Consider the following 16,727-nt stretch of genomic DNA (forward strand, 5'->3'; position numbering starts at 1 on the left):
ATGCATAAGAAAGGGGGTGGAGTTGCTATTCTGTTCAATGATTCCCTTCAATGCAGGAAGACATCGTATGGAAACTTTGATTCTTTTGAATATGTGGCCCTTCAGCTGAAATGCTCCTCTCGAGCTCTGTTCCTAAATATCTATAGGCCACCCAAATACCGTGCAAGCTTTTCTGATGACTTTACTGAACTGCTGTCTATAGTGTGTATTGACTTTGACCGTCTCGTCATTGTTGGTGATTTTAACAGCCATGTTGACAACCCCCAGGACAGAGGGGCTAAAGAACTGTTTTGTGTTCTTGATAGCTATGGACTGACTCAGCATGTGACGGAGCCCACGCACAATAAGGGGCACATTCTGGACTTAATTATCTCAAAGGGTCTGAATATCTCTGAGGTTGTGGTGACTGATGTTGCACTCTCTGACCATTCCTGTGTTTTCTTTGAGAGCTCTATTTCTGTTCACACAAGTGTTCAAAAAGAGGTAACCACAAAGCGATGTTTAACTGAAAATACTAGGGAAATGTTTACTCAGAATTTTTCTTCCACACTTGCCCCTGCTAACACCTCAGTAAATGAGCTAGTAGATCATTTTAATTCAAAAATTAAAAATGTTATAGATGCCATTGTTCCAATTAAGGTAAAGGAAGTGACTGGGAAGAAAATATCTCCATGGAGAAAGGCCATGACCGTTAAAACAGAAAAAAGAGAATGTCGAAAAGCTGAACGCAGGTGGCGAAAAACAAATCTCCAGGTTCACTTTGAAATTTATAAAGAGAGACTTGGCCTTTATAATTTGGAATTGAAAAACGCACGACAATCATTCTTCTCTGACATCATTACCAAAAACAACGCACGTGCCTTGTTTGCTACCGTCGACAGACTAACTAACCCCCCAGTGTCAGTAGCCTCTGAATTTCTATCCACCAGGGCGTGCAATGATTTTGCCTCCTTTTTCACTGACAAAATTCAGGAAATCAGACAAGCAGTCAGTGCCTCTGCATCAGGAACAGCAAATGTGTTGTCTCTGTGTCCACTTAACATCAATTCAGACATCATGACACAATTCCATCAGATTAATGATAAAAACCTGGAGGACATTATACAACTTCTGAAGTCCTCCTCCTGCTGCCTTGATATTATTCCAACAGGATTTTTCAAAGATGTTTTGCCTTGCATGGCCTCAGATCTACTTCATATAGTAAACAAATCTCTTCACTCAGGTATTTTTCCACAGGCCCTGAAAACTGCAGTCATTAAACCGCTCTTAAAAAAGAATAATCTAGATGCTTCAGTAATGAACAATTACAGGCCCATATCAAACCTGCCATTTCTAGGTAAGATCATTGAAAAAGTTGTTTTTCAACAGTTGAGTAATTTCTTGCATTTAAATGGTTGTTTCGATGTGTTCCAGTCAGGCTTTCGTCCAAACCACAGCACTGAGACTGCTCTTGTAAAGGTCTTTAACGACATCCACTTAAACACAGACAGTGGCAGAACTTCAGTGTTAGTATTATTAGATCTCAGTGCTGCGTTTGACACTGTTGACCACAGCATATTACTGGACCGACTGGAAAACTGGGTGGGACTTTCGGAAACAGTTCTAAATTGGTTTAAATCCTACTTAAAGGACAGAAACAACTTTGTTTCTATCAGTAAATACACATCTGAGTTGACAAATATGACATGTGGGGTTCCTCAAGGCTCCATCTTGGGGCCTCTTCTCTTTAACATCTACATGCTACCACTGGCTCAGATAATGAAGAACAACAAAATAAGTTACCATAGCTATGCAGATGACACACAAATTTACGTAACAATTTCACCAGGAGACTATGCTCCAATTCAAACACTGAGTAAGTGCATTGAACAAATCAATGACTGGATGTGTCAGAACTTTCTCCAATTAAACAAAGATAAAACTGAGGTAATGGTTTTTGGAGCCAAGGCAGAACGTTTAAAAGTTAGCGCTGAGCTTCAGTGTGCAATGTTCAAACCAACAGATAAAGCCAGAAATCTAGGTGTAGTCATGGACTCTGACCTGAGTTTCAACAGTCACATTAAAACAGTTACTAAATCAGCCTACTATCACCTAAAGAATATATCTAGGATTAAAAGGCTAATGTCACAGCAGGATTTGGAAAAACTTGTCCATGCCTTTATCTTCAGTAGACTCGACTACTGCAATGGTGTCTTCACAGGTCTCACTAAAAAATCTATTAGAAAGCTGCAGCTGATTCAGAACGCCGCTGCTCGAGTCCTCACTAACACTAAGAAAGTGGATCACATCACTCCTGTTCTGAAGTCTTTACACTGGCTTCCTGTGTGTCAAAGAATAGATTTCAAAATACTGCTGCTGGTTTATAAAGCACTGAATGGTTTAGGCCCAAAATACATTACTGACCTCCTGCTAAACTATGAACCATCCAGATCTCTCAGGTCTTCAGGGACTGGTCAGCTTTCTGTCCCCAGAGTCAGAACTAAACATGGTAAAGCAGCGTTCAGTTATTATGCTCCAAATATCTGGAACAAACTCCCAGAAACCTGCAGGTCCGCTGCAACTCTGACTACTTTTAAATCCAGGCTGAAGACTTTTCTTTTTGTCGCTGCTTTTATTTGAACTATTCATATCTTAAACTGCACTGTAACTTTTATCCATGTACTTTTTCTTGTAATGTTTAATTGAACTATTTATATTTTAGACTGCACTGTAACTTTTATCCATGTATTTTTTTCTCAATGTTTATTTGATTAGCTTTTCTTTTTTAATGCTTTTTTTTGTAAAGCACTTTGAATTGCCTTGCGTTGAAAAGTGCTCTATAAATAAACTTGCCTTGCCTTGCCTTGCCTAATATTAACATATTAACATCATATCCCAACATGCATTGCGGCTAAAACATCCAATCAACGAGCTTCAAGCTGAGGATCTTGGGTAATCTGTTCAGTGGGTTTGTGGTACAGTATGTATCGCTCAAAATGTACCGTCTGTTTCCGGTGACTTTATTTACAGCTAAAAAGCCCAAGATTATAGAATCAAATGAATAAATAAAAACTTAATTGATAATTGTGTGTTATTGTTGAGTAAATAACAGTGTGTTATTTAGAAAAGAATAACAAATTAGAAGGAAAAAAAGATTACAAAAAATACAGATTTCAGTATTTTGAGGCTCTGAGCCCCATTTCTTTTCCTCACAGACGGCAAAAAAAAGTCCGACATTATACGATTTAAAATAAAAACAAATAAATAAAAAGATAAAACACTGGCATGTAATTTACGTTAGAATAAAGAGAATGGTTTTTAATAACATATGAGAGTAAAATCTACCTCACTTTACAGCCCCGCCCACTTTTGGGGAAACCAACGCTGTCATTTGAACGGCGATCAAGCCTGAAGCCACAGAGATCTTCTGTTACTGTCCTTTGTTCTTAGAGGAAGTACAGAAACACGTAACTCTGGATTTGTTTTAATGTTTGAGGTGCAACAAACGACACAGCAGCTTTTTGGCAAGTTAAAACTATTATTTCCTGCCTCGCTCATGAGAGTAACAGCTGGCGAAATTACAGCCTCGCCTACTGATTTTAAATGTGTGCTCTAAAATGATATTTATAAATGACTATTATCATTATTATAAGCAAGACAATAAATGGCAAAGATATGTAGAAAATAAACATAGGCTATTTGAAATACGCTCATAACGAACGTAACGTGGGAGAAAACACGTTTCTGGCTAAACGTAATTGAGAATGCAGTTTAGTTTTGTGGGAACGTAATTTTTAGGAGACAGGGTTGTGTTAACATTTTCAGCTGTAGAGATAGTGTTTAGCAGAGTCACTGTTGTAGAGAAAACCTGATGAACTCAGTTAGTTTTGGTTCCTTTTGAGAGAAACCAATGTGTCTCATTCCTCTCAACTACTACCTGTTACTGCAGCTCTTTTTAGAGGGATTTTGTTTCTCAACTTTCAGAGTTTTCCTGACTTTACATGAGGTGAAGATGTTACTGTACATCGATGAGTTTATTTTGTTAAAGGGAATCACTGAGCTCTGTAGGCACTCTATGAGAAGCAGAAGAGTAAGAATACTTGATATCACTTGCTACCCTTAGCCCCCCTGGTTAATTAGGATCATTGATGGATGCCTTTAAGCATTTTTAGAGTTGTTAGAAAAATGTAAACTCTTATTTTTTGCCTCTAACTAAAATCTCTTGACAAGGAAATATGCAGGTAGCATGGTCATAGTTGAACTATTACATCGACCACCATTGAAAAAACCATTTGTCCTTGGTCAACATGAGAGGTTATCCTGTATGTGTCACAAACAGTGTCTCCTCATCAGTGTTTGCAGTACAGTGACTCCATGCTTGTCTTTCCTTTGTGGTGTGCTCCATCCAGTGGACACTCTGCGCCAGAACACCAGGGCCCTTTCTCATTTCTCGAACTCCCCTCCTCGACTCCCCTCCTCGACTCCTATCCTCGATACTTAGTCCCGCCCACAGGAGATGCGAGCGGAGGAGCCGAGGAGAGAGGAGGGGAAGCAGCAGGCGGTTAGAGAAATGAGAACTCCTCTCCTCTGAGCGGTCATTTTAAAGAGACGTCCATTAATGATGACAGGAGGCAGCAGCCCTCTGTCTGAAGGACAGATGTGTTCATGACGACTTATATATTTACTTTGATTCATTCACAGTGCGGTATAATGAGACAATAATGGCTACAGATGCGGACACACACACACACATATATATATGTATATATTTATATAAATATATACAATTTTAGAATCAAGCAGAGCACTCTCATAATAACGTAACACTATCAGAGACTGGATATATCCCCCCCCCCCTCTCTGGTCGCTACAATGTGGAAAATAAATTACGGGCCAAAAGTTTTATTTACAAGTATTAAAAGTAAGCAGAGGACACCAAACCAACTGAGACCTGTCTGTCTGCTGCATCGACGCACACACCTACACCACGCACATGCATATACAGCTCCTAAAACAGGCTACAGCCGTTGTGTATTTTATTGTGAAGCACTAAATGGTTTTAGAAAAATATCGACTCTTTGTTTGTAGATATCTACTCAACTAAAGCAAAAAGAGTAGGCCTGTTCTACTGAGTGATATATATTATACACACTGCTCTGCTTTCTGCACGGACCTCACAGCTGTTCTCACTGTAAACATCGCGTTGCGATGAAAGCAGTTAATAAAATAATATCCAGGGGATGCATGCAGAGCTGTCATTGGCTGAGATAAGTCCGGCCGTGCGTCACGACTCTTTGAAACATCTCTGTTCCCGGAAATGCATCCGCGAAGGAGCCGTGGAGGACCATAGAGGACCATAGAGGACCCATCGGTGTATCCTTGGTTATAGCTCCTCCAGAGAGGCTCCTCGATGCTCGGTCCTCGACGTGCATTTAGAGAAATGGGATGTCCTTCAACATGGCGCGCTAAAATTCATTTCCGGGTCACTACCGGAGGACAGAGGAGTCGAGGAGGGGGATTTGATGAAATGAGAAAGGGCCACTGTAGTGTAGTAAAACAACAAAAACACAATGAACTCAGTGCTGAGGTCTATATGGTATTATCCTGTTGAACTTGCATTAAATACCACAGTACTATTTTTGCAATACCATTTATTGACTATTTTTAAATCTGACTTGAAAGGCCTTTTGAAAATGTGAGGAGATTTTTCATGCATAACTTTGAACAACAAATAAAACAGCAATTATGGTGGTTTAGAATCTAAAATCAGCTAAAATGTAATCCTGCTTACCTTAAAATATACATATACTGAGTTTTGAACCACTGAAATAAAAAATAAAATAAAAGGCTATTTGCCATGTTTTTTAAAATCATACCTGATTTATAGATTGGTTTTGATCCTTGACATACGGAAACCCAACAAGTTTTCCTTTTTTGTTTTTAAGACTTGTTTCCTGTCATCTGAAATAACACTGAACACATTACTCACACAAACAACAACGACCAGTGACCTTGAAATTAGTATATTTGTATTTTTTATTTAAAATTGTGCTTGTGAAGATTATTATCTTGGATGAAAGACAAAATATTTAATCCGTTTCACATTGACTTCTTGTTTAGTTCAGTGATTATAATGTGCTGGGAGGGAAATCATTTGAAAAGGCATTTTTACAAGAAAAAGAGGGTTTCGTGTATTTAGTTTATTTTAATGTTTTTAACTCACAATCAGATATTTACAAATGTTTTTGATTCATAAGCCATTTTACCAGTAATCAATATAAAACCTGGCATGTAAATATACAAGTTAACAGTTATTAAAAAAAACATTTTAATTTATTTTATGTCATATTATTTAGCTTCATTTACCTACACACATACACACATATTGTATTATGTACAGGCATGTAATATGCTTTTCTCTTAGATGACCCTTTATGACACACTATTAAACATTTATTTTGCTTATTGATTAAAACTTCAGCTTGACACATTTGGTGTCTTTGGAAACAATGGCTCCTTCTTGAAGTTAAAGTAATTACCTGTGGTTTTATAAAAACTTTAACACATATTCTCCATATGTGTGTTAGAATAAGTGTTGATGAGATAATTATTGAGTAAACGAATGCTTCCAATAATGTGTTGTATGTAATGGGATATATAACGAATGAAATGTAAATCAATCACCACAGTAAACTTATTATGTAGAAAATAAAATGGAAACTATGCAGTTCTGACTAAATCAACACATGAAATAAGATGAGTGATTAGGTGACAGGAGAGATGATCAGAGGTGCAGTGTTTTTACGGCAGTATGTAAGTCCAGGACAGAAGAATGGGTAGAGTTTCTCAGTGAAGGAGCAGCCAGTAAAGGAGTAGATCAGAGCTGCAGCATCTACATCATAAAAGGAGACCAGACCCTCCTCATAATCCACAAACACCCCCACCTTCTGAGGCCGAGACTTCAGAGAGAGATTGGCTGACGGAGCATCAAGAGCTTTGTACTTATTTCCGTTTCTCAAAGATATAGTACAGTAACCGTGTTCAGGGCTCAGTGTGATATCTCCCTTCCTGTTGATCGACTCTCTGGCCACTCCTAAATACCATTCAGTCTTTCCTTTAACTTGAACCTCAAAGTAAAATCTGCCTGAAGAGAAACTCTGCTTTCCTAAAACACTATCACAATCAGAAAATCTCTCTCGGTTGTTTGGGAGATTCTCTTCGACATCACTATATTCAACTCTTTTTTTATCATCAGACAGAATGAGACAGGGATGTGCTGTACGCGGATCAAGAGTCACATTTACAGCATATTTCTGGACCCTCTTCAGTTTAGCTTCAAGCAGCTTCTTCATCTCTTTACTGAAAGTCTCCTCCAGCTGAGCCACAGCCTTTACCACCATCCCCTCATATACCGCTGGGGTGAGGCTGAATGTTCTCAAGTCCTTGGAGGGTTGTCGGTGTTGAATGTTTAGGGACTTGACACTTTGCAGAAAATGCAGGTGGTCTTCAGAGTGTGTGACCTGCTCCACCTCAGAGCTTCTCTTATTCAGCTCAGAGATTTCCTGTTCCAGCTCTTTGATGAAATCTTCAGCCTTTTTTTCAGTTGTTTTCTGCTTCTCTTTGATCGTGTTGATGAGATCGGCCTGGCCTCTCTCAACAGACTTCTTCAGAGCAGTGAAGACCTGAACTCCTTCTGCTACCTCTCTGTCTGCTTCTTCCTTACTGAGGTCCACTGAGTGTTTGATCTCCTGAATCTTCAGTTGTCTCTTCTGGATCATCTGCTGAGTTTCAGCCTCTGTCTTCCCCAACTCGGCCTTCTTTCCTTCATATCCTTCTTTCAGAGGAACCACATCATGCATCTTGTGTTCTGAAACATGGCAGAGCATGCAGACACATGTCTGGTCTGTCTTACAGAACAGCTCCAGAGGTTTGTCGTGCTTCGGACACATCCTGTCTTCCAGGTTCTCCACAGGGTCGATCAGCTGATGTCTTTTCAGGCTTGAAGCTGTCAGGTGAGGCTCCAGGTGAGTCTCACAGTAGGAGGTCAGACACACCAGGCAGGACTTCAGGGCCTTCAGTTTGGTTTCAGTGCAGACGTCACAGGGAACTTCTGCTGGTTTGAAGACTTGTTGCTCTGAGCTGCTGCTGCTGCTGGCTTTCTGTTGAGCCGACCGTCTGAACTGAGCGGCCATCTCAGAGATGAAAGTGTTAACGTGCAGCTCAGGTCTTGTGTTGAACTCTTTTGTACACATGGGACACAGGTACTTGTCACTTCTATCCCAGTGTTCAGTGATGCAGTCTTTACAGTAGTTGTGGCCACATGGTATGGTGACTGGATCAGTGAACAAGTCCAGACAGATGGAGCACAGGAACTGATCTTCAGATGGCAGGTAGCTTGCTGCAGCCATATCTACGCACATGTGAACGAAAAGAAAAAACATTTGAAACATCAATTCATATCATATATAGTTTTAAAGAAAGAAGTGTGATAACTTGGAACAAGCCATGAGCAGTCGTGACCATTTAACTCTGACAGGGTCAAGCATGCAACTCCGGCTAACAGCAATGAAAATATAGTTTTTCTCGATAATCTTTCTATTGAAAAATGACACTGCTTTTCTTACTGCGTGACCATAACAATTAATTTCCTCGAGCTGCTTCACATTAAAAGCATCCAACTGTTTCTCTAATGGAAAGATTTTATTTTGAAACAGCTAGAGGAAATGGGTAAAGCATTATGTAGGAAGTGATCAGCAAAATGTAATAATAGCAGGAAAGCAGAAGTGAATTCAAACTCCTACCACAGAGATTCAGTTACAAGTTACTAAAGAACTAAGAGTTGATGCAAAGAGACTGTTTAGAGTGGACTCTATATCATGTATATGGTTATGTTGTTGGAGAAAAACAAGTTGGACATAAAGGAGCTGAAGTAGAGCTGACGTTTTGTGTTAATCCTGCTTGTTGAAAGTGTAAATATAATCAGATGTACTCACCAGTGTTTGACAGAGACTCTGCTGTGTTGTTGAGAAAGATCTGATGAACTCAGTTTGTATTTTCTGTAGACAGAAACAGAGACTAGTCTCGACTGCAGTGTGGCTGCCTCTCTGACTAACTTAACTTTCGTTTCCTGAGTGTGGCGTGTAAGCTCTCCTCTTTCCTCTGTAGTTCCTCCTCTCACTGCAGCTGGTGTTTCCCTCCCTCTGATCTGCATGGGTTTTGAGAAATACCAGGTTTTCTCTGATAGTTAGGGAGCAAAGCTGGTGCTTTACAGATGGGAGGGATGAGGTGTCAAAAGCTGTTTCAACTAAAATCTCTTGACAAAGACATACACAGGTAGCATGGTCATAGTCGAACTATTACATTGACCACCATTGGAAAAACCCATTTGTCCTTGGTCAACATGAGAGTTTATCCTGTACATGTTAGTAACAAACTGTGTCTCCTCATATATCAGTGTTTGGTTTGCAGTACAGTGACTCCATGCTTATCTCTCCTTTGTGTTGTGCTCCAACAAGGAAGTGGTGGAAGTGTGTTACTGCAATGTAGTACAAAAAGCAAAAACACAATGAACTCAGTGCTGAGGTCCATATGGTATTATCCTGTTAAACTTGCATTAAATACCACAGTACTATTTTTGCAATGCCATTTTTTGACTATTTTTAAATCTGGCTTGAAAGGCTTTTTGAAAATGTGAGGAGATTTTTCATGCTTAACTTTGAGCAACAAATAAAACAGCAATTATGGTTGTTTAGATACTAAAATCAGCTCAAATGTAATCCTGCTTACATTCACATATACATATACTGAGTTTTGAACCACTGAAATATAAAATAAATAAAAGGCTATTTGCCATGTTTTTTAAAATCTTGCCAGATTTATAGATTGGTTTTGATCGTTGACATACGGAGACCCAACACGTTTTCCTATTGTGTTTTTAAGACTTGTTTCCTGTCATATAAATAACCAACACATCCTCACTCCCAGGGCGGCCTATGTTGACGTTATGTCAAGTCCCCTGTGTTGGCTTTTTCCAACGCAAGGGGGGGGGCCTTAGCGTACATTTTCAACTTTCCGGGATGTCCATAGGCTTCTATATAGCTCCCTAAACGTATGTTGTAGACGACTTGAGGTCGCGAGCGAATGCTACCCGCAGATCCATTCTCACAGCGTTTATCAACCTTTTTCTTACTCAATATCAAGCCACACTTATTGTTTTTACTTCTTTATTTTAATTGAATAATGTAGGACTTTTGTTGCCGTCAGTTATGGGGAGAGTAAGGGCTCAGAATACTGAAATCTGTATCTGTATTAATAATAATAATTTACAAACTCTTCAACTACAACCCTAATTATATTTTAAAACATTTTAGAAGGCCTCACGAAATACTTTCATGTAAATTTAAATTTTAAAGTGAAGGGATGTGTGCAATGTGGTGATTACATTATTCACCCACGGATCTATGGGTTGGGGTATTGTTCCGCACGGACATTTTAGTTAACCGGACTTCCTGTTGATGTGAACACAACTCCTACCGTCTCGTACTCCCTCCACATACACCGGAAAACGCACACACACACCTGGAAGGGGCGGTCTCTCCCTAACTCCCACCAACAACATTGCCTAAATAACTTTACAAATGTACTAAAACTGTGCACATCTGATAACTGAAATAACTATACTTGGACACGCTACAATATTTTCCTTAATATTTACATTAAAAACATTCCTTTGACACTTATAACATTACTTTGTAAGGTAAGCACAACCAAAATAAGTTTGTAAAAGCAGAATTTGAACACTGTTTCTGTGCTCCTACAATCTTTTTACCATTACACCCTGAGCATACAAGTACGCAATAGCGATCGTTCACTGTTTCAACTGGCATGCTGTGGCATTTAACCTCATCACACACACACACACACACACCACAACACACACACACACACACACACACACACACACACACACACACACACACACACACACACACACACACACACACACACACACACACACACACCACACACACACACACACACACACCACACACACACACACACACACACACACACACACAGCAGTGGTGAGGATCTCAGCCCGCCACTGACGTTCAACCAGAAAACATCAGCCGTTAGCTGTTAGCTGTTAGCACTCAGAGCTCACAGCTCCTCATATCTGTTCAGAAACTGGACAAAAGTTAAACAAGTACAAACCACAGACTGCCTGTGTCATGGTGAATACAGTCGCTGGTTTATTTATGTCTGTAGGCCGTTGTTGTGAGTGTGGACGGAGTAGGCCTATACAACGTTAGCTTAGCCTGGTCGACCCGATCTTCATTCAGAAAACAAGCATTTTAAAAGTGTTTTTGCCTGCCGTCTGTCTGCAGACTTGTCAAGCATTAATTCATGGTTTTTACTAACCGGTATCAGTATGTTGTTACTTCGGCATCATTTAGAAACGTGTATTACAATTTAATCACGGTAAAATATGTTCATTTTGTTGTAGTTGTAGCTCCCGAGCCAGCGCGTCTTGTTTGAATGATGCGAGTAAACCATAGACTGTAAACACAGCTGGCAGCCGCGGTGAAACCATGGGTGAAACTCGAGCGTTTAGAGCGATGGGAGCGAACAACGACCCCTGATAGATCTCGCGAGAATGTGTATAAATATAGATACATTTTCATAACAAAACAATGGGGTTGCTAAGCCGTTGCTAGGCCAATTGTTGGAGTTGCTCTAGCAACTAAGCTACCCCCTGGCGCCGCCCCTGTATGGGAAATACGAAAACATCTTTTAAAACTACAATTCCCAGTAGAGACGTGCCATAGATAGAGAACAGGCTTGTTTGAGAGGCGTTGCGGCTCGCCTCGAAAGTAGACGAGAATAGCCGATCGCAGCCGGGGGAGGTCTCAAAAAGCTCGCCTGAAGTCGGACAGCTCGGAGTCGGCTTCGTCTTCTTCTTCTTCTTCTCTCGGTTTTTTTGGCGGATTGCAAACAACTTTAAGGTGCATACCGCCACCTCCGGAGTCGGCTTGACTCGGTTTGCATTTATAAAGAATGCACACATGTGTTTAATCGTTAATGTCTATCAGAGATGTTCACAAGTCTTTTTTTGCAAGTCCAAGTCAAGTCTCAAGTCTTTTGGTCACGAGTCCAAGTCAAGTCTCAAGTCTTTGTGGGGTGAGACTTGATCAAGTCTCAAGTCTTTGGTCCCGAGTCCAAGTCAAGTCTCTAAAAAAATAAAACTCTCATGTCTCTTCTGGTTGTAATAAGCCTTCTATTGTCTGCTGCTATCCAGTCTGTTAAGAATACTGCACAGCTATATCTAAGAAATTCAAAGCATGTACTGTGTTATTATCACTCCTATATCTATTAGCATACAGTATCAGTACTGATTAGTTGTTTGTTATATGATCACTTTAAATAGGCTATTGCAATGCAATATGAGGACAAACATCACACTTTAGCTAAATGCAAACAACTTGTAAGCAAAACACTTCAGAATCAGAAATCAGTATCACAAATACTTTATTAATCATCTTTTCAAATATTCAGTTACAAAGCTAGTAGCAAGCTAAGTTAACATTACATAGCTGATGCTGAGCTAAACATGTTTGCTAACCGTCCATGCGTTAATGTGACTGACCTCTCCGGGTGAGTTTTCAAGTGCCTGATGAAATTCGACGTTGTTGCGCCAGCATCCTTGATTTTGATATTGCAGACTTTGCAGTGTGCGCTCCTTTTGTTGGTGCCGCCGGCGTTTTGTTCGAAGTTTTTGTAGTTGAACCTAATTACAAGCGGTACAGCTGCAGGTGTGCCGCCGGTCGCTATTGTGTTACTACGAGGTAGTAACAGAGGCGCGCACGTCTGCGTAATGAGCCCGGCTAAAGTAACTGGATGGCCTACCTGCCTGTCAGCCTTCCATCTGGGCACAAATTTATCTCGTGACCTCATTGGTCATGTGCGCGTGCGTGTGTGTTGGAGGAGGCGGGCTCCAGTGTTAATTTCGTTAACGAAAACTATGACGAAAAATGTTCGTCAACGACCTTTTTTACATGACTAAGACGAGACGATGACGAGCTAAAAATAGATTCTTGATAACGAAAACTATGACGAAATGTAAATGTAGTTTTCGGTGACGAGACGAGACGAGACGAAGGTGTTAAGGGTGGACTATCGGACATTAAAAATGCAGGATATTATTTTCCTCCAATTGTCCGTCTTCTCTTTCAAAATGCATCCCTGTCATTGGTTGAATTATTTCGGATTCTGGGAATTTGCACACCTCACTCACCCCCGCCCACCCCAGCTTCACTGCAGCAGCACAGGTGGTGATGATATCCAAACAGTGAAGATGACGGATTCAGCGAAAGCGCTTTTAGTTTTTGGTCGCAAAAAAAGAATAGATATATGGACCAACTTTCTTTATAACTCGGTAGAAAATAAAACACACTGCACTGCAACTGCGGGAGAAGGAGAGACGCCATGTGGCTTCAAATTAGTTGGGAAGAATACGACTAACCTGAAGAGGCACTTGAAGGCGCACCATCCTGCTATTTATGCCACGGTAAGTTAGCTAACTGTAACGTTACATGATAAGTCGTAACTAACTCGTATGTGGTAACGCTAACTAAGCATATACATTTGCTAACGTTAAGTCTATGTTACTGGGCAGTCTGCATTGGCAAGTTGCCATTGCCAATGCAGACTGCTAGCTAGTCACTAGTTACTAGAGGCAAATGTACTAACTATCTATGTTAGCTTAGCCTTTCTTGCAAACACGTTTTCAGTTTCCGGTAGCAAATGAATGATTCTGGCAAGTTCCAGGCTAATGTTGGCTGGGCTTGCATTGCAATAACTATCTAGTCACTGCAATTATTGTGTGTTTTTTAAGAGTACACGGCAATTTATTTGGAAAATACTTTCTTATCTCTAAGGCCAGGTAGGCATATATAATAGGCTAGTTGTATTGTATTATCACATAATTAGAATCTTCAAAATCTAAACTTGATATTATTGATATACTATATTTTAATGATAATACTATTACCAAAGGCATATTTTAAAGGGATTAGCCTACATTTAATTAATTGGAATTCATCTGTAGGCGTTGTAGTTCTGTATAGGGAGTAATTATGCAATCTTATTTTTCCTCACCTAGATCCCAGAGACGAGTACTCCAAAACAGCAACCTGGTGCAAAGAATAAACAGTCAACTATCCCAGCAGCGTTCTCTTCCTCAGGACCAAAATATAAAGCAGACTCGCTGGAACAAGGCACCAAAGAAAAGGTCATTGCCCAGTGGATTGGACGCACCGGTCTACCTGCCCGTACAGTTGAGGATGAGGATTTCATCCTTATGATAGAGACCTTCGATAAGAGGAGAAGTGCTTTCCTCAAACTGAATAGAGATCAGTAGGCTAAAAGGTTGTTAATGCTACTACGGATGTCTGTACTTTGTCTGTTACTTTATATGAGAGTGCACTACAGAGGTGGTTCCCTCTGATTGTTTATAAGGCCAAGTTTATTCAAGGTTTATCTTATTCTATAGGTATGTACTGTATGCACTTTCAACATTTTTATTTTATTTGTAGGTACAGAAACGTATAATGTTAAGGTGAGGGATAGTTTTATACAACAATTTATACTTTATAATTGATACAAGTTACTGCTTTGCACTGCATCTTGTGAGGGATGACCCTCTGTTCTGACAAGTTACTGACACACCATTGATAAATGTAGAGAGTCTACAATGGACTACAGTTTGAGTCACTGAGCTAACTCAAGTCTGTAATTTTCGTGATCCAAAACTTCAGGTGTCATGTCATTGTTCATCATTTATTGCTCTGTTTTGGGCATACGTGTCTTCACTTTTATTGGAGGTTTCGGAAAATAAATATAAGAAGGCTAAAAAAAATAATGTTTTGGTTCTTGACTTGGAGTAAAGAACATTCCACTATGTTACCAGTACCACTTGTATCTATGTGTATGCACTATCCTTACCTTAGAGGATCAGCAAGGACACAACAGTATTGCACCAATGTGAGAGTCTAGGCTAGAGATATCAAATTAACTAAGTAAAGGGTTAAGAGAGTGAAATGTTGCTTTACAAATTTCAACACTTGATACGGTCACCTTGATTCCAATTTCAGATACCTGTATTTGCCTAACTGAATTGGTTTAAAGAGAGAAAACATTTTGACTTAAAGTTAACTAAAATGTAATTTTTCATCTACTAAAACTGGACTAAAACTAGACTAAAACGTTTTGAGTTTTCGTCGACTAAAACTAGACTAAAACTATAAAGGATAGAAATGACTAAAATGTGACTAAAACTAATAACCATTTTCGTCTAAAGACTAAGACTAAGACTAACTCAAAAATAGCTGCCAAAATTAACACTGGCGGGCTCTATAAGGAAGTAGCAGCCTCTAGCAGATTATCTCCGGTTGTGTATTTTCAAATTCTAGCGATCTCGAGCCGGTTTCTCTCAAATGTACCTACCCCACCTTTAATACGCCAAAAATAGAAAACACAATGATTGTTCACGAGTCCCAACACACGAGTCCAAGTCGAGAATGAAGTCTTTTGGTCACGAGTCCAAGTCAAGTCTGAAGTCTCTGTGTGTGCGACTCGAGTCCGAGTCGCAGACTCGAGTACCCATCTCTGATGTCTATGTCTATGTACTAAGTAAATACATTTGTTCCTGCTCAAGATTAGATTCAACTTTATTGTTATTGCACATATTACAGGTACTGAGACAACGAAATGCAGTTTAGCTTCTAACCAGGAGTGCAACAAGCAGTAAAGTGAAAAGTAATGTACACCATCTACAGAACACAGAATAAAATATAGAATGAATTGAATGATGAATAAACAGTGGGGTATGAATACACTAGATATCAGCCTGTGACTAGTATGAACAGTGTGTATGAATGTGCTAAGATATAAAGTATGAAAACGGTAAGCAGTGCAAGTATAGTATAAAATATATAGATATGAATTTCATGATGATAAACATTGTGAATGGAAGTGGCGACGTAAAACTGACACAAAACAACAACAAACTTTTGCCAGCCAATTGGAGAGTTTCATCAGCAGCACGTGGTAAACACCACCAATGAGCGCTCAGCTCGAGATACCAGCGAGTCGTTTCCCATCAAGTATTTTGCTTCCGCAGCTCGTGGAGAGCAACTGCGCCGCCTCGCCGCGCCTCGCTCTCAAGGCTGCGGGCGTCTTTGTCCCGCGAGATTTCAACGTCTCATGTGGGCGAGCCTCCAGAGCAAGTCGGACAAAATGACTAACCATCATGCAACGCACTAGCAAGACGTTGATCGAAATTGTGGAGGACCTGTTCAAATCCAGTTTTGGACAGTCTGCCGTGGTTCCATCCCATTTCAAGTGCTGTTCGGCGCTCGGCGTAACCCTCGGAGCACACTCTCCAATCACAGAGCTTGAGGACTATCACGGGGTTTGTCAAGCGAAGCGGAGAGAATAGGCTTGTTTGAGACGCGTTGCGGCTCGCCTCGAAAGTAGACGAGAATAGCCGATCGCAGGCGGGGGAGATCTCAAAAGAAGTCGGACAGCTCGGAGGCTCAAGTCAGTATTTGCAATGCAATTACATACACGCTATATCGCACCCCTTGACTGTGAAACGCAGGCGTGAGGCTTTATTAGCTTTTATTAGTCTCCTTTTATCAGCTAAATTACATCGAGAGCAAGGTGTGAGTAAACATACAATAGCCTAT

The 16,727-nt window shown here is 40.2% G+C and overlaps 2 protein-coding genes across 2 annotated transcripts in view; one reads left to right on the top strand and one right to left on the bottom strand.

Moving 5' to 3' along the window:
- The window catches only part of LOC117450555 (N-acetyllactosaminide alpha-1,3-galactosyltransferase-like), a 47,950-nt gene that overhangs the window by 6,768 nt on the left and 24,455 nt on the right, over positions 1-16,727 (top strand). The gene's annotated exons all lie outside the window — the stretch shown is intronic.
- LOC117450351 (E3 ubiquitin-protein ligase TRIM39-like) lies at positions 6,017-9,117 on the bottom strand. Its single transcript, XM_034088280.2, has 2 exons — positions 8,973-9,117; positions 6,017-8,389 (listed from the first exon to the last, which is right to left on the bottom strand). The coding sequence occupies exon 2, from the start codon at positions 8,385-8,387 to the stop codon at positions 6,744-6,746; it is 1,644 nt and encodes a 547-aa protein (XP_033944171.1). The 5' UTR covers positions 8,388-8,389; positions 8,973-9,117; the 3' UTR covers positions 6,017-6,743.

The sequence above is a fragment of the Pseudochaenichthys georgianus genome, chromosome 1, assembly GCF_902827115.2.
Source record: "Pseudochaenichthys georgianus chromosome 1, fPseGeo1.2, whole genome shotgun sequence".
NCBI lineage: Eukaryota > Metazoa > Chordata > Actinopteri > Perciformes > Channichthyidae > Pseudochaenichthys > Pseudochaenichthys georgianus.